At 38.2% G+C, this 24,857-nt stretch overlaps 1 protein-coding gene across 6 annotated transcripts in view; it reads left to right on the top strand.

The window, feature by feature from the left end:
- Gnptab (N-acetylglucosamine-1-phosphate transferase subunits alpha and beta) overlaps window positions 1-24,857 on the top strand; it is a 96,315-nt gene that overhangs the window by 22,686 nt on the left and 48,772 nt on the right. For 4 of the 6 annotated variants that reach the window (XM_070096408.1, XM_070096407.1, XM_070096405.1 and 1 more), the window contains exons 4-9: window positions 3,114-3,266; window positions 7,706-7,908; window positions 19,366-19,487; window positions 20,692-20,892; window positions 22,686-22,885; window positions 23,054-23,156. In XM_070096408.1, coding sequence (XP_069952509.1) covers window positions 3,114-3,266; window positions 7,706-7,908; window positions 19,366-19,487; window positions 20,692-20,892; window positions 22,686-22,885; window positions 23,054-23,156 — 982 coding nt within the window. Of the gene's footprint in view, window positions 1-3,113; window positions 3,267-7,705; window positions 7,909-8,089; window positions 8,157-19,365; window positions 19,488-20,691; window positions 20,893-22,685; window positions 22,886-23,053; window positions 23,157-24,857 lie in introns of those variants that run through there. The other 2 variants (XM_070096409.1, XM_070096411.1) reach the window with 2 other exon arrangements.

Here is a 24,857-nt window from a genome sequence, read left to right on the forward strand (position 1 = left end):
TCATTCTTTCCATACCTAAGCAACTGCAACAACTCACCATTGAATGTCATGTTCTCCACTGCCCACTGGAAAACCCTGCTTATGTCTTCCGGTAATTTTTCAGTGTCCTCTACCATAGTGACTTCCATGCTTATTTTAGTGCCATCTGCAAATGTTGATACAAAAGTATGATGGGTGTTTTTATCTATGTCTGCTATGAGGATGAGAAACAGCAGAGGTGCCAGGACAGTTCCTTGGGGCACTGAGCTTTTTACCCTGCTGATGCTTGATCTTGCTCTCTTCACTACTGCTTTTTGTGTTGTGTGTGTTAGGAACCCCAAAAATCCATCTGCCTACATTCCCCATAATGCCTATGGCCCTCATTTTGTGTGCTATCACTTCATGTCCGCATTTGTCAAATGTCTGCAAAATCTGTGTAAATCACATCTGCACTTTGGTCGTCTTCCAGTGCCTCCGTAATTCTGTCATAATGGTTCAGCAGCTGTGACAGGCATGATTGTCCTCTAAAACCATGCTGGTTCAGGTTATGCTGCTTGTGAAATTTGTAATCTACCGTCTCATCACTCTTTCAAAGATTTTTATAATGTTAGGATTAAAACATTGGGATGTGTTTGCTTAAGACACTGCTGTCCATGTTCACCTATTAGTAAAATAGATATCTGGGTGTTAGTTGACTGGTGTGGGTTGCATCCTTGGACAAATTTGATCTAATTTGTCCTCAGTGCTCTGCTTAACAAGGGGGCTTCTTATATAGTGGTATGTCATTGATGTCAGCTAGGCCTGTAAACCTTGTACACATACTTGTAGAAATAAAGATTATTATTATTAATGAGGGAAAGTGCAGATGCAGGTGTGATAATGTGTATGGGGGAAAGAGTGGGTATGGTGATGTGGGGTGGATGGGGGAATTAGTAGGTATGGTGATGTGGAGTGAATGGGGGAATAAATATAGTGACTTATGGTGTTGCTGGGAAAATAAGTGGGTATGGTAGTTGCTGTGGTGTTGGTGGAGAAATTATGGTACTGTGGTGATTGTTGTGGTGTTGAGGGAGGAATAAGTATGGTGATTGTTTTGGTGTTGATGGGGAAATGAGTGGGTATGGCAGTTGTTGTGGTGTATAAAGTAAGTGTTGTAGTGTTGGGGGAATTAGTGAGTATGGTAATGATTGTGGTGTAGAGGGGGAACTTCAGATTTGTTGAAATGTCTTGGAAAGATTTTATGAGATCATTCCAGGTACAGAGGCAAGTTATATAAGGTAGAATGTCTGGGAATACCAGTTAAGACACACAAGACACAAAGTTTCCAGTTGCTGCTTGTGTGTCTTTATCAACTACTCTACAAGGGCAGGATACCAGAGAAAAAAGGTGTTACTGACTTGAAAAAATTATACGACAGAAAGAAATGTTCTAAGAGTTCCTGATTTCAGGACAAAGGAATAAAACATTATAGTAATATGAAGTAAGAATGTTAAGAAACACAAAACAGTAAAGTGTACAGACTTGTAAGATTTTCCTGCCATCTTACTTATTCATGAGACAGAGAGCAAAGACCAGAAATCTTGCCAGAGAATAAAACATTTCAAATGCTTCTTTTTCACACTCATATGACTGTACAATAGTACCTCTTAGGATGGTCCCTGGCTGTCAACATATTATTGAAGGCAGAATTTCATAAATATTGGGCAAAGAGTTAGTTAGGTAATTTGTTGTTTATATGCACAGAGAATAATAACATGATGAAAAATTACTGGAATTCATCGATAACTCCAGTGATATTGTACAAGAAAAGTAGCAGTGGCAAGGGTAGTGATGGTAAGGTTGCAGAAATAACTGCCTTGATGCTGGTGAATGACTCTTAATTCAAGGATTTGGAGCTACTTGCCCTTTCCTTTGATCAAACCTGATTATATCCTATTCCTCATTCTCTGTATGACCTCTTCAGGTTTAGTACTTCCTGCATATATGTACATCAATGCAAACTAAGATGGGTGGGAAGAAGAGAGGTGACAGTAAGAGTGAAGAAACCAAGGAGAATTCAGGAGTGAGATTTAAAAATAATAAGTTAAAAGAAACAATTTATAAAAGACGAGGAAACGGAAATGAAGATGTCAAGGAGATTGTGTTAATATTTCCAGACATATACTGAAAACAGTGGAGATTGTCATAAAAAATAGGTAAATGATACATAGTGGAATTGCAAATGTTTTAGGAGAGCATATGAGAATGAATGGAAGTGCTGGCCTGAGGATGTACGTACGTATATCAGTTTTGTGTAAGTTATTGATAATGAAGCATATGCAGTGTGAGTGTGGGCAACTCTTCTTTTCTGAATCATGTTATATTATGCAACTTATATATGCATGTGCAGTAAATGGAAATAATGTTTGTGAAGGCTGGAGGCAGTGAAGATGTCATGTCTGAGGGTAATGTGTGGTGTGAATATAATGCAGAGAATCCATAGTTTAGAGATTAGGAGGAGGTGTGGGATTACCAAAACTATTATCCAAAGGGCTGAGGAGGGGTTATTGAGATGGTTTGGACTTGTAGAGAAGATGAAACGAAATAGAATGACTTAGTGTATAAATTTGTAGTGGAGGGAAAGCAGACTAGGGGTCAGCCTAGGAAAGGTTGGAGGAAGGGGATAAAGGAGGTTTTGTGTGCAAAGGGCTTGGACTTCCATCAAGCCTGCATGAGCGTGTTAGATAGGAGTGAATGGAGACAAATGGTTTTTAGGACTTGACGTGCTGTTGGAGTGTAAGCAAGGTAACATTTATGAAGGGATTCAGGGAAACCAGCAGACCGGACTTGATTCCTGGAGATGGGAAGTACAGTGCCGGCACTCTGAAGGAGGGGTGTTAATGTTGGTTTTATAATTGTAGTGTAAGCATGCCTCTGGCAAGACAGTGATGGAGTGAATGATGACGAAAGTTTTTCTTTCTTGGGCCACCCTGCCTTGGTGGGATACAGCTGATGTGTTAATAAAAAAATAAGTGTTTGTGATCAGTTTCATTTTTTGTCCTGTATATTGATGGTACTAAGGATGAAAGAATGGATAAGAAATGACCACAGTGTTTTAAATAAATTATTGATACACAGTAAATTTATTGTTTCAGAATGTCCGGTGGTCTTCCAGTTGATGTTGTTTATACCTGGGTTAATGGCTCTGACCCAAAGCTGTTGGAAGGACTGAAAGCTCTGTCATTAGACAGTATGCAAGACTCCTGTCCTCTCTCACACTGCCTTCCTTCACCATATATCAGCTTATTGTATGTTTTGATGATATGGTACAGCTTATCTCTAATGATTCTTATTCTTTGTTAATGATTAATTAACAAAAATATTTAATATTAAGTAGCAGAGAATATTTAATATTGATGAATAAAGAATATTTCATATTAACAAAGAACATGTAATATTTCATGCTTATTTATTAATATGTATCAGAGTTCCCATCGGGGAAGCAGATTACAGCCCTTTCCTCATTAAGCAGACTTGTCATAAAAGGCAACTAAAATGCCAGGAGCAGGGTGTTGACTACACTTTCTCATGTAATTTATAGCCAAAATGATTCTTAAATACTAGGTGTTTTACACCATAGAAGGTAGAAAACACCTAGTAAGTTATAAAAATTTTGCAAGACTTACTTTTAAGAGGTAATATTTATTATAGGGTGACATGTTCTTAGTTCATGGTATGATAAAAACATCATAGATGCTGTACTTCAGTTCAAATAAAGACCCCTCAAGGGAGGCTCCTTGATGCTGGTGAGGGGGCTCTTGATCTAGGGATTTGGATCTGTTAGGTAAGACACATATGCAACAGTTAGGTATCTTTATTTCGAAACATTTCGCCTACACAGTAGGCTTCTTCAGTCGAGTACAGAAAAGTTGATAGAAGCAGAAGATACTTGAAGACGATGTAATCAGTCCATCACCCTTAAAGTTTTGAGGTGGTCAGTCCCTCAGTCTGGAGAAGAGCATTGTTCCATGGAATGAAACAATACCTAACTGTTGCATATGTGTCTTACCTAACAACCTGTCGGTATTTTATACCATTTTATTATTCAATTTGGATCTGTGCTCCAGTTCCCTGAATTAAGCCTGAATGCCTTCCACCCCCCTTCCCCTACAGGTGCTGTATAATCCCTACCGGTTTAGCACTCCCCTATAGTAATAATAATAATTCAAATGAAGAGAAAAGGAAAGGATTGACTTCGTGAAATTTTTTTATATAGTTAAACTTAAGCACATAGGCCATAAATTTCCAATTTGCAGTTCAGCTTCTACACTGTCAGCTGTGAGATCTCTCTAGCTGGCAAAAATAATTTTGAATATCTCACATTGTACCTATATATCACAGATGACTAGGTGAAATTTTGTCCCAATAAATGCTACTGTCGGTTGGCCAGAGTGAAAACTATTGCAGTAATGGTTTGATAAAATGAATTAATAGGGGGTAAGAGGAGTCCATTTTGCTGAAAATTCTATTATATTGAACATTTCAGTTAAACAAATGTAGTCTGCTTAATTTATAGACTACTGGATATGCACAAACACCCAGTAAATCAGACTTAGTTAGCTGTACAGCCTTTCCTCACTTAGTGACTTACTCGTTTACCGACACCTGGGATTTATGACAGGCTCTCTGACCAGTATTTATACCTAAATAATGTATATTAGAGCTGATTTCCTCTATTCTGTCTATTTCAATATGCAGTACACTACAGTATAAACATTTAAAAATATACCAGAAATGTTATGAATAGTTCAAAGGTGATGAAATTAAAACAGTATCAAAGAGAGTTGACACAAACCCACTACCATTAGAGTATGCTCCTCATTTAGCAACGAATTCGTTTAACGACGTGGTCTTAGGAATGGAACTCCATCATTAAGTGAGGAGAGGCTGTATTGTTGACACAACTGGAGATAAAAAGAAGAAAACTAATGCAAGCATTATCCACCATCCGCTTTAATGGGGGGTCCATTTTATCGGACTTGTCCATTTTGTCCAAATACTTCTAATATATGTTTGGCCAATTTTTATTTTTTTGTCCAAAATTTCAGAAATCCATTAGTGAAAGGTTTTCCTGTGCTTCATTTTACTCCACTGTAGTGTAATTAGTATTTTTTCTGCAAATGCTACTTTTTAGGTTATACCATGAATTAGCATATGCAAATGCTACTTTTTAGGTTATACCATGAATTAGCATACGCACTTGCTCATGAGTAGACCTAATATGTACTTCAGCTGGAGCTCTTGAAATAATTGTTATATGGTACAGTGAGTGCTTGATTAAAGAGACTAATAAAGGGAGAGAGGGGAGGTCTATTGTCCATTGAATCCAAATGATGAGATTGGTTTCCAAACACAGATACCCGCACATAAGAGAAAGAGACTTATGACAACATTTTAGTCCAACTTGGACCATTAACTAGTGTGTGACTAATTAATGGTCCAAGTTGGACCAAAATGTTGTCATAAGGTTCTTTTTTACTATGTGCGGGTTATTTGTGTATTGTTCCAGTCACGGTATTATATCTTTTTGTTCTTTTTGGTTTCCATGGTCGTGACAATAATGTACAGTTCTTAATTGAATGAAGTTTTTTATATCTCAAGGTAAATTTACCCAAAGGGCAGCAACAATAATGGACAGTTGTGATTTAGTGGACTTCGTTAAATTTGGAATTAATTTACTCAGCTCACCATAACAATAACAGCAGTCCTGGATTTAATGGACCTTATTGTTTTCAAATGTTGTTTGGCCACTGATTTTGTCTTGTTAAATCTGAAATGTTAAAAGCAGGGGGGGATATAGTGTTGGAGTGGTTGGTACTTTTGTTTAATAAATGTATGAAAGAGGGGAAGGTACCTAGGGATTGGCGGAGAGCATGTATAGTCCCTTTATATAAAGGGAAAGGGGACAAAAGAGATTGTAAAAATTATAGAGGAATAAGTTTACTGAGTATACCAGGAAAAGTATACGGTAGAGTTATAATTGAAAGAATTAGAGGTAAGACAGAATGTAGAATTACGGATGAGCAAGGAGGCTTCAGAGTGGGTAGGGGATGTGTAGATCAAGTGTTTACATTGAAGCATATATGTGAACAGTATTTAGATAAAGGTAGGGAAGTTTTTATTGCATTTATGGATTTAGAAAAGGCATATGATAGAGTGGATAGAGGAGCAATGTGGCAGATGTTGCAAGTTTATGGAATAGGTGGTAAGTTACTAAATGCTGTAAAGAGCTTTTATGAGGATAGTGAGGCTCAGGTTAGGGTGTGTAGAAGAGAGGGAGAATACTTCCCGGTAAAAGTAGGTCTTAGACAGGGATGTGTAATGTCACCATGGTTGTTTAATATATTTATAGATGGCGTTGTAAAAGAAGTAAATGCTAGGGTGTTCGGGAGAGGGGTGGGATTAAATTATGGGGAATCAAATTCAAAATGGGAATTGACACAGTTACTTTTTGCTGATGATACTGTGCTTATGGGAGATTCTAAAGAAAAATTGCAAAGGTTAGTGGATGAGTTTGAGAATGTGTGTAAAGGTAGAAAGTTGAAAGTGAACATAGAAAAGAGTAAGGTGATGAGGATATCAAATGATTTAGATAAAGAAAAATTGGATATCAAATTGGGGAGGAGGAGTATGGAAGAAGTGAATGTTTTCAGATACTTGGGAGTTGACGTGTCGGCGGATGGATTTATGAAGGATGAGGTTAATCATAGAATTGATGAGGGAAAAAAGGTGAGTGGTGCATTGAGGTATATGTGGAGTCAAAAAACGTTATCTATGGAGGCAAAGAAGGGAATGTATGAAAGTATAGTAGTACCAACACTCTTATATGGATGTGAAGCTTGGGTGGTAAATGCAGCAGCGAGGAGACGGTTGGAGGCAGTGGAGATGTCCTGTCTAAGGGCAATGTGTGGTGTAAATATTATGCAGAAAATTCGGAGTGTGGAAATTAGGAGAAGGTGTGGAGTTAATAAAAGCATTATTCAGAGGGCAGAAGAGGGGTTGTTGAGGTGGTTTGGTCATTTAGAGAGAATGGATCAAAGTAGAATGACATGGAAAGCATATAAATCTATAGGGGAAGGAAAGAGGGGTAGGGGTCGTCCTCGAAAGGGTTGGAAAGAGGGGGTAAAGGAGGTTTTGTGGGCGAGGGGCTTGGACTTCCAGCAAGCGTGCATGAGCGTGTTAGATAGGAGTGAATGGAGACGAATGATACTTGGGACCTGACGATCTGTTGGAGTGTGAGCAGGGTAATATTTAGTGAAGGGATTCAGGGAAACCGGTTATTTTCATATAGTCGGACTTGAGTCCTGGAAATGGGAAGTACAATGCCTGCACTTTAAAGGAGGGGGTTGGGATATTGGCAGTTTGGAGGGATATGTTGTGTATCTTTATACATATATGCTTCTAAACTGTTGTATCCTGAGCACCTCTGCAAAAGCAGTGATAATGTGTGAGTGTGGTGAAAGTGTTGAATGATGATGAAAGTATTTTCTTTTTGGGGATTTTCTTTCTTTTTTTGGGTCACCCTGCCTCGGTGGGAGACGACCGACTTGTTGAAAAAAAAAAAAAAAAAAAAATCTGAAATCTGTTAAATCAGGGGTCCATTAAATCAAAGTTATACAGCACTATGAAATTACCAAGAAATTTTTAATTCAGTCATGATCTGTACCACTTTGTATTTATTTTCCAGAAACTCAACATTGTCAAAGGGCACATTAGAATCAGTCCCTTCTGTGCTGGAAGTGGGGCACCTGTTAGTGGCACATGGTAGTCGACCACACAACTTTACTGTAATTCGTGTAACTGATGTGAGACTCGTTCCAACAGTGCTGGAGAAAATAGCACTTGCTTCGAAAAATGGTTCACGACCAAAACAGGCTTACTGGACTTCAGGTATACTGTATAGTATGATATTTGTTTTTCAGAAGGATGATTGAGTGGAAATTTATTTTAGCAAATGTAAATTACTACAGCATTTTTAATGTGTGGACATTTTACACCAAAGTAGAGTGGTCCAAGGACAAAAAACATGAAATGCATTCACCATCATTCATTCAAATTTCTGTCTTTCTAGAAGCATGCTGACTTTACAATTCACATGGCCCTTCTAACAACATCCTCTTCCCTTCTTTAGAGTGCAGGTACTGTACTTCTCACCTCCATTGTTATTGTTCTTATTATTATTATCATTAGCAGTAGTAGTAGTATAAACATACAGACCATTTTTCACCAAGGCAGAAAGAAACACATTCACAGTCACTCGTTCTCTAGCTGTCTTTCCAGAAGTGCATGGACATCACAATTCAAATGACCAGCTGTGCTACACCTTTTTAATATAAATTTGTAAGCGTACTGTAGTAAAAACACTCTTGAAGACACTCATGCATGATATGTGCTTTCCTCAAACTAACAAACAATTTTCAAAATGTCCGCAGTTGTTACAGAATTAGGTGACATTTCATGCGCTTTGAAACGTCCCTGATTATGCAGAGCATTTTGGGCATACTGAACTAGAGCTTAAAACTATTGGGCATTATATTGTTATTTGAATGCTGAGTTGAATATAACTGAGCACTAGTCTGAAGCCACCTCCTCCCCTCCCATGACCCCTGTGGTTTAGAGCTTCCTCCTGATGATCATAAATTCTATTAACTTTTGTATATTTGATATATGGTATACAGTAGGGCCCCACTTATACGGCGGGTTAGGTTCCAGGCTGTCACCAGAAAGCAGACATCGCCGGAAGGCAGAACTCCATTTTTTTCCATTTATAAATGCATATAAATGCCAGACAACAAGTTTACACTAAATTATATTAAGTTAGTAATAGAACTAGGCATTAAAAACACACAAAGTAAAATACAGTCACAGTAAATTTATTACTTATCTTAAAGTATTTGTAATCTTAATGTAGGGAGAGAGGTGAGTAGTACTTATTTGTAGGAAGTCAGGTGCAGGTAGCCCAGGTGTAGGTAGCACTGGCTCCCCGTCTCATACTTAATATACGATATTTAACCCTTTCAGGGTCCGTCCCATAGATCTACGACTTCACGTTGAGTGTCCAAACCGTAGATCTACGCCAAAATTCTAGCGCCGTCAAATTTAGCGCAAAAGCGCTCATAGGCCTACATGTGAGAGAACGGGTCTGCGTGGTGGGTGTGCGCCATAAACAAAAAATCTAGGCGCCCGCATAGCATTGTGGGAACGCCGGCTCAGTTACCCTTGTTCACCATGCCTCGTTGCAAGTCAGCTCTCACTCCCCGGAAAATTGGGACTCTGCTCTTCCTATCTGATAGTTCCGACACTGATGGAAGTGGAAATGAAGACGAATTCTATGGCTTTGATCAGTTAGTGACCGAAAGGAATGACCAGGATGTCGATAACAGTGCAGAAAACCCTGACGATCCTCAACCTTCTACCTCTGGTGTGGGGACTCGTGACTCACGGTCGGTTGTGCCTCAACGCAAGAGAAAACTAATATTTTCGTGTGGCCAGGCCTCTGACTTCAGTAATGATGATGACAGTGACGTGGATTGTGATTTTATTGCGCTTAACGATCATTCGAGTAGTGATAGTGAGGAATCATATTCACCAGTGAAGTGTTGGTATATTCGCCACCGCATGCGCTCGGGTAGTGTACCCTATGCTGTGCCCAGGGGACGGAGTACATCCTGGAGTACATCCCGTGGCCCTACACCAGTTTTAGGTAGTGATAGTGAGGATGATGTGGCTACACTTGGCATGGATAGACCACAGGCATCAGTGGATGGTGGTAGTGGAGATGGTAGTGGCACCGCCATGCGTGACTCACCAGCCCAGGCTGGAACCCACGCTGCTGACTCGTCTGTTCAAGGACAAAGCGGAGCGTCAGCCACCAGCCCACCACAACCACAACCACCCGCACAACCAGCCTATGATGTCCAGTATCCACCAGCAAACTGTATGTGGGATTGGCAGCAAAATCCCAATTTTGTTCCCAAGCCTCACCACTTTGATGACTCTCAAAGTGGAATTCTACCTACTTGTCCCCTTGGAACCACGGCCAATGAACTGGAATTCTTTGAATTATTCTTTGACCAGCCATTGATGAAAACTATTGTCAGGGAAAGTAATAAGTATTTTGAGTACACCATGGCAAATACGATCATATCACCACAGTCAAGACTACACAGATGGAAAGAGATGACTGTTGCAGAAATGTATTTGCTTTTTGCAACAATAATGCTTATGCCTCATGTCTATAAGCATAATATAAAAGCATACTGGTCCACAGATCGGCTAATTTCTACCCCGGTCTTCAGTGAAATCATCCCAGTGAACAGGTTTATCTTACTCTTACATATGTTGCACTTCTCTGACAAAACCAGGCCTGACAGAAGTGACAGGTTATACAAGATTAGAAATGTTTTCATGTATCTCAAACAAAAGTTCAGCATATAGTTTTATCCATTCAAGAATCTTGTAATTGACGAGTCTTTGATTTTGTTCAAAGGTAGACTGTCATTCAAGCAGTATATACCGAGCAAGAGGAAACGCTTTGGTATAAAACTGTTTGTACTCTGTGACTGTGACAGTGGCCTAGTGTTGGATATTGTTGTATACACGGGAAGTAAAACATTGAAAGATACCAAGATTTTTTTTTTTTTTTCAACAAGTCGGTCGTCTCCCACCGAGGCAGGGTGACCCAAAAAAGAAAGAAAATCCCCAAAAAGAAAATCCCCAAAAAGAAAATACTTTCATCATCATTCAACACTTTCACCACACTCACACATTATCACTGCCTTTGCAGAGGTGCTCAGAATACAACAGTTTAGAAGCATATACGTATAAAGATACACAACATATCCCTCCAAACTGCCAATATCCCAAACCCCTCCTTTAAAGTGCAGGCATTGTACTTCCCATTTCCAGGACTCAAGTCCGACTATATGAAAATAACCGGTTTCCCTGAATCCCTTCACTAAATATTACCCTGCTCACACTCCAACAGATCGTCAGGTCCCAAGTATCATTTGTCTCCATTCACTCCTATCTAACACGCTCATGCACGCTTGCTGGAAGTCCAAGCCCCTCGCCCACAAAACCTCCTTTACTCCCTCTTTCCAACCCTTTTGAGGACGACCCCTACCCCTCTTTCCTTCCCCTATAGATTTATATGCTTTCCATGTCATTCTACTTTGATCCATTCTCTCTAAATGACCAAACCACCTCAACAACCCCTCTTCTGCCCTCTGACTAATGCTTTTATTAACTCCACACCTTCTCCTAATTTCCACACTCCGAATTTTCTGCATAAAATTTACACCACACATTGCCCTTAGACAGGACATCTCCACTGCCTCCAACCGTCTCCTCGCTGCTGCATTTACCACCCAAGCTTCACATCCATATAAGAGTGTTGGTATTACTATACTTTCATACATTCCCTTCTTTGCCTCCATAGATAACGTTTTTTGACTCCACATATACCTCAACGCACCACTTGGGTATCTCAGGTGACGTAGTGAGAAACATGATGGCACCTTATCTTGGTAAGGGGCATACATTATATACCGATAACTGGTACACAAGCCCATTACTCAGTGATTTCATGCAAGTGAACAAGACAGATGTGTGTGGCACAGTGCGTTCTAATCGTAAACATATGCCCAGGCTCAACGCAGGTGCTCGTGGTGATGACTTGCAGGTGTTTACTGCCAATGACATCATGGCATTACGGTGGCACGACAAACGAGATGTCACATTGTTGACAACCATTCACCGTAATGAAATGCAAGACAGTGGCAAAGTTGATCGAGTGACTAATGAACGTATTCGAAAACCAGTGACAGTGATTGATTATACACAAAACATGCGCTTGGTTGACAAAGGTGACATGCAGATTGGTTTTGTTGACTGTGTTTGTAAGAGTTACAAGTGGTACATGAAACTTTTCTTCCATCTCATGGACATTTCAATGCTCAATGCATATAATATGTACCAAATAAAGACTGGCAACAGACCACCGTATGGTGAATTTTGTTTGTCTGTTGTCAGACAACTCATAATGAAGTACCAGGTAAGAACACCTGCTATACAACAAGGTCCTCGAATTACTCAGGATATACCCAAGCGTTTGAGGAGGGAAGGTGATCATTTCATAATACATGTACAACTTCCTTCAACTCAGAAGAAATTCGCTCAGAAGAGATGCATCGTCTGTACACAAACAAAACGACGGCAACAAAGACTCAAAGACACTCGGTTTATGTGTGAGGAATGTAAGGTGCCTCTGTGCATGGCGCCTTGTTTCAAGGAGTTCCACAAGCTCCAGCAGTTCTAAAACCATGTCCAGTGATTGTAAATATGTAAATATATGATAGAACATTAGTATTATACAAGATTTGTGCATGTTTATTGTAATAAACAACAGTGGTAAACATTAATATGATAATAACTTTAGTGCAGTTATTGTGTTCAATACAGTGAGTTTATATATATACATTATTGGTCTCTCAGGCCCCAAATGTTAGTAGGAAAAGAAAAAAATTGGAAAAGAAAAGAAAAGACTATAAAAACCGCTAAATAATGTAATGCGCATATGTCGAATTCGTCGATGTTGCCGCCACCACATCATTTTGGACAAACTTCTTGGCACTGTATCTCAGTAAGTACTGATCAGAATTTTTTTTTTTTGTCTTATTACCTTCACAAAAATATGCTCTTTAATTCTGTAAGAAAAAATAATAATTTTTTTTTTTTTTTTCAAAATTTCTTGGACACTGGAGCACCACTTCAGATTTTGGCCTTGGACCCTGAAGGGGTTAAAACATCCCAGAGAGGTAAAATGCACATACAGTACACTCATTATTTACCTTAAAATGTGTAGTCTTAATATAGGAAGAGAGGTGATTAGTATTTATTTGTATAAAGTCAGTGTAGGTAGCCGTTAGGTGTAGCCTGGGCTACACCTACCGGCTACCTACACTGTGGCCCAGAGCCATATTATTAACATCGACATGCCTTGTTCACTGAATTTAATAATTTCTAACAACTACCTTTAGATGCCATCATAAACGAAGGTAGAAGTAATGAATAATTCATGCCGAAAATTGTAAACAAAAGCGGAGTGGGGGAGTGGCTGGGCCAAACGCAGATTCATACACGTTTTCTCTGATGGCTGAACAGAGAAAACGTAATGTTGTCCCTCCACCCGGCTCCACAAGTATTATTATCAGAGCATATAAAATATGCAATAAATGCCAGACAACAAGTTTACACTAACTTACATTAAGTTAGCAATAGAAATACGCATTAAAACACAATAAAAGGTAAGATACACACAGAGTACACTTATTACTTACCTTAAAATATTAATATTAATGTGTGAGAGGCGAGTGGCAGGATGTTTATTGAATAAAATCAAAATGGCACACCATCATCCTCTAACTTGGCACTTAAAGCAAGAGGCTTACTTCTCTTTTTATTACAGCTAACCTTAGACGCCATCGTCAATGAGAGCCAACTAGTTAATGAAAGAGTAAACGAGAGAGAGAGAACGAGATGCAGAGTTGAGACAATGTAAGAACACAAACTGAACAGGTAGTGGACGATCACTTGGTCAGGCGAAATGCGTATTAATGTGTGTCTACTTTTAGTTCATTCACGTCCATTTGTAAGAGTTTGTAAAACATTTACCTCAATATTTTTTTATTTTAATAATAATTACCTCACAATACAAATACTCTTACATTGTGTACAAGTTGTACAAGTTAGTTCAGAATAAACAAACAGCAACACACCATTTTTAGAGTGAATGAAGATAATAATAATAATAATAATAATAATAATAATAATAATAATAATAATAATAATAATACTACTAATAATAATAATAATAATAATAATATTTTTTTTTTTTTTTTTTTTTTCAACAAGTCGGCCGTCTCCCACCGAGGCAGGGTGACCCAAAAAAAGAAAGAAAATCCCCAAAAAGAAAATACTTTCATCATCATTCAACACTTTCACCACACTCACACATTATCACTGCTTTTGCAGAGGTGCTCAGAATACAACAGTTTAGAAGCATATACGTATAAAGATACACAACATATCCCTCCAAACTGCCAATATCCCAAACCCCTCCTTTAAAGTGCAGGCATTGTACTTCCCATTTCCAGGACTCAAGTCCAACTATATGAAAACCGGTTTCCCTGAATCCCTTCACTAAATATTACCCTGCTCACACTCCAACAGATCGTCAGTTCCCAAGTATCATTCGTCTCCATTCACTCCTATCTAACACGCTCATGCACGCTTGCTGGAAGTCCAAGCCCCTCGCCCACAAAACCTCCTTTACCCCCTCTTTCCAACCCTTTCGAGGATGACCCCTACCCCTCTTTCCTTCCCCTATAGATTTATATGCTTTCCATGTCATTCTACTTTGATCCATTCTCTCTAAATGACCAAACCACCTCAACAACCCCTCTTCTGCCCTCTGACTAATGCTTTTATTAACTCCACACCTTCTCCTAATTTCCACGCTCCGAATTTTCTGCATAATATTTACACCACACATTGCCCTTAGACAGGACATCTCCACTGCCTCCAACCGTCTCCTCGCTGCTGCATTTACCACCCAAGCTTCACATCCATATAAGAGTGTTGGTACTACTATACTTTCATACATTCCCTTCTTTGCCTCCATAGATAACGTTTTTTGACTCCACATATACCTCAACGCACCACTCACCTTTTTTCCCTCATCAATTCTATGATTAACCTCATCCTTCATAAATCCATCCGCCGACACGTCAACTCCCAAGTATCTGAAAACATTCACTTCTTCCATACTCCTCCTCCCCAATTTGATATCCAATTTTTCTTTATCTAAATCATTTGATACCCTCATCACCTTACTCTTTTCTATGTTCACTTTCAACTTTCTACCTTTACACACATTCTCAAACTCATCCACTAACCTTTGCAATTTTTCTTTAGAATCTCCCATAAGCACAGTATCATCAGCAAAAAGTAACTGTGTCAATTCCCATTTTGAATTTGATTCCCCATAATTTAATCCCACCCCTCTCCCGAACACCCTAGCATTTACTTCTTTTACAACCCCATCTATAAATATATTAAACAACCATGGTGACATTACACATCCCTGTCTAAGACCTACTTTTACCGGGAAGTATTCTCCCTCTCTTCTACACACCCTAACCTGAGCCTCACTATCCTCATAAAAGCTCTTTACAGCATTTAATAACTTACCACCTATTCCATAAACTTGCAACATCTGCCACATTGCTCCTCTATCCACTCTATCATATGCCTTTTCTAAATCCATAAATGCAATAAAAACTTCCCTACCTTTATCTAAATACTGTTCACATATATGCTTCAATGTAAACACTTGATCTACACATCCTCTTCCTACTCTGAAGCCTCCTTGCTCATCCGCAATTCTACATTCTGTCTTACCTCTAATTCTTTCAGTTATAACTCTACCGTGTACTTTTCCTGGTATACTCAGTAAACTTATTCCTCTATAATTTTTACAATCTCTTTTGTCCCCTTTCCCTTTATATAAAGGGACTATACATGCTCTCCGCCAATCCCTAGGTACCTTCCCCTCTTTCATACATTTATTATTATTATTAATATTAATAATAATAATAATACAGTATTATTATTAATATTAATAATAATAATAATTATTATTATCATTTATTATAAAAAGCACTAAACCCACAAGGGTCGTGAATTGCTATACATAGTGTAAAGGCATACGAAAAGAATATTTTTCTACAGTTACCCCCCAGTGTTTGACTAGAGAAAACGTAATTCTTCCGACACTACCTACACAGCTGCTTTGTAAACAAATCTCATATTTACATCATTTTTTTATTCTGAGTGTATGTATTATGTTTATATGCTATGTAATGGGTTTCATATATAATTTTGAGGAAAATATCATAGATGGATTAATGAAAATGCCTATATTGATGTAAAATAAGACATTTAGTGTGCCCAAGAGTGGTTATTATTACTTAGTATTGGCGTCATGAGTAGAGAGAGACTTAGCGATTTTAATGTGTACTTGCATACCAGCACAGTGTGTAAGTATATTTAAGTACAGGTAGAGTAGAGTAGAGAGTAGTAAGGGAGAAAAAGTTAGCATATGAGAAGTTTTTACAAAGTAGAAGTGATGCAAGGAGGGAAGAGTATATGGAGAAAAAGAGAGAAGTTAAGACAGTGGTGAAGCAATGTAAAAAGAGAGCAAATGAGAGAGTGGGTGAGATGTTATCAACAAATTTTGTTGAAAATAAGAAAAAGTTTTGGAGTGAGATTAACAAGTTAAGAAAGCCTAGAGAACAAATGGATTTGTCAGTTAAAAATAGGAGAGGAGAGTTATTAAATGGAGAGTTAGAGGTATTGGGAAGATGGAAGGAATATTTTGAGGAATTGTTAAATGTTGATGAAGATAGGGAAGCTGTGATTTCGTGTATAGGGCAAGGAGGAATAACATCTTGTAGGAGTGAGGAAGAGCCAGTTGTGAGTGTGGGGGAAGTTCGTGAGGCAGTAGGTAAAATGAAAGGGGGTAAGGCAGCCGGGATTGATGGGATAAAGATAGAAATGTTAAAAGCAGGTGGGGATATAGTTTTGGAGTGGTTGGTGCAATTATTTAATAAATGTATGGAAGAGGGTAAGGTACCTAGGGATTGGCAGAGAGCATGCATAGTTCCTTTGTATAAAGGCAAAGGGGATAAAAGAGAGTGCAAAAATTATAGGGGGATAAGTCTGTTGAGTGTACCTGGTAAAGTGTATGGTAGAGTTATAATTGAAAGAATTAAGAGTAAGACGGAGAATAGGATAGCAGATGAACAAGGAGGCTTTAGGAAAGGTAGGGGGTGTGTGGACCAGGTGTTTACAGTGAAACATATAAGTGAACAGTATTTAGATAAGGCTAAAGAGGTCTTTGTGGCATTTATGGATTTGGAAAAGGCGTATGACAGGGTGGATAGGGGGGCAATGTGGCAGATGTTGCAAGTGTATGGTGTAGGAGGTAGGTTACTGAAAGCAGTGAAGAGTTTTTACGAGGATAGTGAGGCTCAAGTTAGAGTATGTAGGAAAGAGGGAAATTTTTTCCCAGTAAAAGTAGGCCTTAGACAAGGATGTGTGATGTCACCTTGGTTGTTTAATATATTTATAGATGGGGTTGTAAGAGAAGTAAATGCGAGGGTCTTGGCAAGAGGCGTGGAGTTAAAAGATAAAGAATCACACACAAAGTGGGAGTTGTCACAGCTGCTCTTTGCTGATGACACTGTGCTCTTGGGAGATTCTGAAGAGAAGTTGCAGAGATTGGTGGATGAATTTGGTAGGGTGTGCAAAAGAAGAAAATTAAAGGTGAATACAGGAAAGAGTAAGGTTATGAGGATAACAAAAAGATTAGGTGATGAAAGATTGAATATCAGATTGGAGGGAGAGAGTATGGAGGAGGTGAACGTATTCCGATATTTGGGAGTGGACGTGTCAGCGGATGGGTCTATGAAAGATGAGGTGAATCATAGAATTGATGAGGGAAAAAGAGTGAGTGGTGCACTTAGGAGTCTGTGGAGACAAAGAACTTTGTCCTTGGAGGCAAAGAGGGGAATGTATGAGAGTATAGTTTTACCAACGCTCTTATATGGGTGTGAAGCGTGGGTGATGAATGTTGCAGCGAGGAGAAGGCTGGAGGCAGTGGAGATGTCATGTCTGAGGGCAATGTGTGGTGTGAATATAATGCAGAGAATTCGTAGTTTGGAAGTTAGGAGGAGGTGCGGGATTACCAAAACTGTTGTCCAGAGGGCTGAGGAAGGGTTGTTGAGGTGGTTCGGACATGTAGAGAGAATGGAGCGAAACAGAATGACTTCAAGAGTGTATCAGTCTGTAGTGGAAGGAAGGCGGGGTAGGGGTCGGCCTAGGAAGGGTTGGAGGGAGGGGGTAAAGGAGGTTTTGTGTGCGAGGGGCTTGGACTTCCAGCAGGCATGCGTGAGCGTGTTTGATAGGAGTGAATGGAGACAAATGGTTTTTAATACTTGACGTGCTGTTGGAGTGTGAGCAAAGTAACATTTATGAAGGGATTCAGGGAAACCGGCAGGCCGGACTTGAGTCCTGGAGATGGGAAGTACAGTGCCTGCACTCTGAAGGAGGGGTGTTAATGTTGCAGTTTAAAAACTGTAGTGTAAAGCACCCTTCTGGCAAGACAGTGATGGAGTGAATGATGGTGAAAGTTTTTCTTTTTCGGGCCACCCTGCCTTGGTGGGAATCGGCCGGTGTGATAATAGATAATATAATAGGTACACATAAGTATAATTATCAGAGTACATATAAAATATGCAGTAACTTTAAAACACTTGAAATTTTGGAAAGTTTCCTGACATAATAGATGTGGTCACAGAAAATGTAAACAAACCGGGTGGGGGTGCTGTATTTAAAAGATCGCTTGCTGTATAGCAAATTTTGGTCATAATTTGACATCGCCGTATTAGCGGAACGCCGTAAGGCGAAACGCCGTAAAGCAGGGCCTTACTGTATATTGAATTTCAGTTTGTTTGTTTGAAGTGATTATAGCAAGTAGGTGCGACATGATAATATTGGATGAGAAGAAAGTATATATTCAATTCAGTTCAATTCAAATTCAAATATTTATTTCCTTGTAAAGCTTACAACGTGTGGTTTACATGCTATAAAATTTTAATCACAAAGAAGGCCACAATTTTGCCTAGGCACTTCGGGCAGACTAATGCTAATTCTTACGCTATATTGATATAGGTTATAATTGAGCAGTACATTTGAACGTATTATTAGATACATAATTAGATACATACCCAGTTAGGTACATTCATAATTAGATTTAAAATGGTTAGGTAGTACAAATCATATAATAATATTAAAAATGGTAGATTTAGTAATGGGATTCAGTTTGTCTTGGCATGATACATTGTTTCTATTAAAGCTCATATAGTGGATGAGTATCTTAGGCAAACTTAGGACTAACTTAAGATTTAATAAGCAATAGCTATATTAGGAATTTTATGTTTACAGTCATTTGGGCGGGTGTAGGTGTAAATTATTGTTTTGGATGTATTCATGATACAAAACAGATAATTAGTTGGTTTTCATTTGGTTAGCTGATGATGGGGTGTGTTATGGAGATGAGATGTTTTGTAACCGTAGTTTTGAAAATGGTGGTTGAGTCTGCGGTTCTAGAGTTTTCAGGCAGGAGTTCCAGATTTTGTGAAGAAGGAATGGTGGGGAATTTGAACCCATATCTTCAGCTACAAAATGCACACATTACCAGTTACATTTTGTATTGTCACACAGATGTTGGTGGTGGCTGGGGTATGAAACAGCAACAAGCAGTACTAGTGACTGGGAGTGCCAATGTTCCTCATGATACACTCTTGACATCTCTCTTCCCACACCAAAAAGATATAACAGCCTTAGTAAGTGCATATTGCTTCATTAACTTATTCCAGACACAAGCTTCGTATGCTGTTTTCAGTTTTTGTGATTCCAATATTATGATGATCTTAAAAAAAGAAACTTAAAGTTTTTCTTCTTTTAACATTTAATAATTTATACAGGAAAAGGGGTTATTAGCCCCTTGCTCGTGGCATTTTTGTTGTCTCTTACAGCGTGCATAGCATTTGAAGGAAGGATTCTTCTCCACTTCCTCATAGAGAATTATGGAATTTCTTCTTATATCTTTTTTTTCTTGTAGCTACATGCAAAGTTACATCACCTTCTTTTCCATGCATAATTGTTAGTGCAAACATTTATGTGATTGCTTCATGGGAATAGCTTTTGTAAATTTTTCAAATATTGTACAGTTCTACATAACATCTTTTGTACCTTAAGATGATACAGAAGCATGAAAAAATGACAAAAGCAATTTCAACAACAGCTGAATTACTGATACTGTAAAAAAAAAAAAAAAAAAAAAAAAAAAGAGCAAAAATATTGGAGGAACATGGTTATGTGAATCAGCTTTTGACTATGAGGATGATAGTTAAGAGTGTTGGAGAAAGAAAAAAGGCATTTACTGCATTTATGGATTGAAAAAAATCTTTTGGGTTAACAAATATGGATTGTAGAATATTGTGAAAGTTTAGAGAGTAGTAGGGAGGCTTTTTTTTTTTGAGTTTTTTTTTTTTTTTCAAGAAAAGTAGATTGTATGTAAGGGCTAATCTATCTTGAGTGATTGGTTTAAAGTTGAAGTGGGACAAGTTTATGAGATGTCGTCATGTCATTTAATATCTCCATTAATAAAGTAAGTATGGATATTTTGACAAAGAATTGAGGTTAGACAAGAACAAAAAAGTGAAATATGAGTATACAACCCTTTTAAGGTACAGTATTCTGAAATATTCTGGAGTTGATTCTGCTCTTGAAACTACAAGCTCCAGTTATTGCCAGCTTTATTGGTCAAGAGACCAGGCTGTAATTAGAGGATGGAGGATCAAGCCTCCATCACTCCTTGCTCTGAATGACCCACATGGGGTAACTGCTTCACTGAAATAATGATAATCCAGAAACAGTTCTCAAAATTACATGCTGGCTTCATTATTATAAAAATGAAAAAGTTGTGACTTGCACCGAATCTTTGTGCTTTCAAGAAATACGTACCCAGCCTTGTATTTCCAACAGTGCAGTGTTTCGGGTTCATCAAGTGTGCAGCTTGTGGAGTGTAAAGAAGAAGGATTGATCACTGCATTGTTGCAGTCCAAAACTCACATAGAACCATCACCCAACAGTGTAATTAAAATTCGACAGGCAATGTTAATGCTGCAATCAGACAATGAAGATCATGGGAAGGAAGTTGATGTTAATAGATTTGAGGATAATGAGGTGAGTCTCCAGTATAATTAAACCTGTATTCGTTATTCCTCTATTGCATATACAGGGAGGCATTGATTTACACCATGTCTGTATAGTAAATGGCAAGCCATTACCTGTCACCCTTGTCATTGTAGAAATTCCATGTAACCACCATAGCACTAGCCACTATACCATAATAGACTGCAGGTATATTAATTTTGGTGTTAAAAATATTCTTGCAGTAGTGACCACAAAACCTAATTCAGATAAATGTTTTAGATCATAAATATATAAAACACAGTATTTTCACATTTACACTAATGTACTGTATATGTTGTACATCATATGTTGTGCAAGAATAGTATATAATACCGACAAGATGAAATTAAGACACATGTGCAACATCTGGGTATCTTTATTGTAGACGTTTTGCCATCCAGTGGCTTTATCAATACAAATTCTAGGACATAACTTGAAGACAGTAGGACTATATACAGAAGATGAGGTAATCAGTCCCTCAACCTAGGAGTAGGAGCGAAGAGCACCGTAGTCTTGGAGATTCTGAAGCAGAAGGAAGGAGCCTGGTGCTTATATAGAAACGTTAGGTGTAGCAGACGAGGGCATAGTCACTGGTAGGCGGGATTCCCCAGTGGAATCTTGATTCTAAGGACATGTACATAACCTTCACGGCTACGACAACTACTACTACAACTAACCCATCTCTTTGGGAAGGACCTACTTCCACTGGGGAATCCCGCCTACCAGTGACTATGCCCTCGTCTGCTACACCTAACGTTTCTATATAAGCGCCAGGCTCCTTCCTTCTGCTTCAGAATCTCCAAGACTACGGTGCTGTTCGCTCCTACTCCTAGGTTGAGGGACTGATTACCTCATCTTCTGTATATAGTCCTACTGTCTTCAAGTTATGTCCTAGAATTTGTATTGATAAAGCCACTGGATGGCAAAACGTCTACAATAAAGATACCCGTACATCATATGTATACATATATTATGTAAATATGTACAGTTTAGCTAAACACTTCTCCAGATAATAAAGCAGTGAGTACCAACCACTATCCTATTTTCTGGAGCAGTGTTTTGATTCCCAATTTTCAAGTAATAGTAGTAAATGTTTTATTTTCAACCAACATTTTATACAACATGCATTCTTTTGTATGCTTTAAACTGTTTCCTGAGAGGCCATCACAATAGATTGAAATACTTTCAGTGGTTATCACTCTGGACCAGTTAAGTCAAAACATATTGCTAATGCTTGGCAGTTTTGTCCTGACAAAAAATACATAGAGAATCCTAATTGTATACAGTACAATGGAAAAGTTCTGTTTGTGACTTGATAAAGGCCACTGTGTCTGCGAAACATTGTCTATAATGGTTCGCATTATACTGCATTTGCATCTGCTTTTCCATCATTTTGGCATTTTATACTGTTTATCACCATATACAGTACATGTTGGGTGACAATAGAGCAGTAGAGGTGATGAGATTTTAGACAATATAATGTAGTGTTATTGATTTCACTTGAAATACACAGGATATAAAATGTATACTGTAGTATTCAGTGATCCTTCTAAAAGAAAAAAGGGCATTACTCGTTGGTTTACCCTTATGGACATATCAACATTTAGTCTGACTTGCAGAGTAGTTGGTGTGACATTCTTGATGAGGTGGCATCAAGTATTAAATACTGGTAGTCAATTAAATGCTTAAGTAAGAATCTAGAATTAAAAATATTGTGTTTTTGTCTTCTAGATGGTATTAGAATTTTCGATAAAAAGATTAATTAACTCTGCTACAATTTACAGGAGCTGAGATATTCATTGCGGTCTTTAGAAAAATATGCACCTTGGGTTAGAAGAATTTATTTGGTGACTAATGGACAAATTCCCTATTGGCTGAACTTGGATCATCCACGACTCATGATCATTACTCATGAAGAAATATTCCCAAATGTCAGCCATCTTCCATCATTTTCCTCCCCGGCAATTGAAAGTCACATTCACAGGTAGTTCTCCAGAAGTCTGAATGAAACTGGGATATTGTGATTTACTGGTATGTAGTAGGTTGAAAATATAATTACTATATGTACTATGGTAATCCTCACTAAGTTTATAGTTAGAGCAAAGGAACTTAATACAGCAGCTTTTAGTGTACTGTATAATGTATTCTGCAGGATTCCAGGATTATCAGAACACTTCCTGTACCTGAACGATGATGTGATGCTTGGATCTGAAGTTTGGCCAGAGGACTTCTATTCCCCTACCTCTGGGTATAAGGTGGTGTTTAAAAGATTCTTTAAACTTGTCTTTATTTTTATTACTAATTGATATTACAATTAAATTTTTAAATGCAGCCTCTCCTCGCTTATTGATGTACTCGTTTATCGACAATTTGGACCTATGACAGGCTCTCTGACCAGTATGCATACCTAAATAATGTGTATTAGAGCTGATTTCCTCTATTCTGTTTATTACACTATAAAGTACACTACTGTATAAACAATATAATAAAAATGTTATAAATGGTGCAAAGGTGACATTACAACATTATCAAAGATGGTCGACACAAACCTAATACTGTACCATTATAGTATGCTCTTTGCTTAACGACGAATTCGTTTACCGATGTGATCTTAGAAACAGAACTGTGTCGTTAAGTGAGGAGAGGCTGTACAATATACAGTAGACCATCAATAAAGATGCTATCTATTAGTACTTTTTTGCTACCCGATGGTTGAGAAATTGCATCATTTTTTTATCACGATGCTGTAATGTTTATATATGACTGTGTAAATTTAGGGAAACTAGCTAAATGCTAGTACATATAGGAAGGCTAGTAATTGATAATTTGACTGTAACTACACATTGCTGTGCCTTTAACTATCATTCACTCACCCTAGGTGTATCTATACAAATGTTGAATATGTTAGTGACTACTAACAAAGTGTGAAAAGTACAGTAATTAAACAAGAAAGTGAAGGGATAATCTTGTGGCACCACCATGATGAATGTTTGTATTTGAGGTTCATAGAGCCATCACAGTATACACCATTTATATATAAATTGTTTACCACCATGGGAATCACAGGTCTGGCTAACAAATGTCACTAAATTCAGCTGTTTCCTATATACCAGTCAATAAATGCAGTGTCTTGATAGTCTTGCATCATCTAGGCTAAAATGTGAGAATACTGGAAATAATTTTTTTTTTTTTAACAAGTCAGCCGTCTCTCACTGAGGCAGGGTGACCCAAAAAGAAAGAAAATCCCCAAAAAGAAAATACCTTCATCATCATTCAACATTTTCACCTCATACATAATCACTGTTTTTGCAGAGGCACCCAGATACAACAGTTTAGAAGCATATATAGAGATATACTAAAACATATCCCTCCAAACTGCCAATATCCCAAACCCCTCCTTTAAAGTGCAGGCATTGTACTTCCTATTTCCAGTACTCAAGTCCGGCTATATAAAAATAACTGATTTCCCTGAATCCCTTCACTAAATATCACCCTTCTCATACTCCAACAGCTCGTCAGATCCCAAAAACCATTTGTCTCCATTCACTCCTATCTAACACGCTCATGCACGCTTGCTGGAAGTTCAAGCCCCTTGCCCACAAAACCTCCTTTACCCCCTCCTACAAGATTTACAGTATATACTGTATCTTTTGCTTCCTTCCATTTGCATAGTCAGGGTTATAATGAGAGGACGCTTAATATAACGTGAATACAGTACCTTATGTATATATGTTATGCATCAGTTTAGTTAAGAAACTTTTAGTTTGTGAAAATAAATGATTTCCATATTCAGGGTTAACAGGAACTGTACCTTTCCATGAGTGACTCCCATCAGTGTTTATATATCTTCTGCTCTTCCTCCTCTGCATAATCAGAGTTAGAAAATGGAAGGAACCTGGAGGTAATGTGTAAGCAGTGCCCATTTCATATACATTGTACATCACTGATAAACTCAT

The sequence above is a fragment of the Cherax quadricarinatus genome, chromosome 53, assembly GCF_038502225.1.
Source record: "Cherax quadricarinatus isolate ZL_2023a chromosome 53, ASM3850222v1, whole genome shotgun sequence".
NCBI lineage: Eukaryota > Metazoa > Arthropoda > Malacostraca > Decapoda > Parastacidae > Cherax > Cherax quadricarinatus.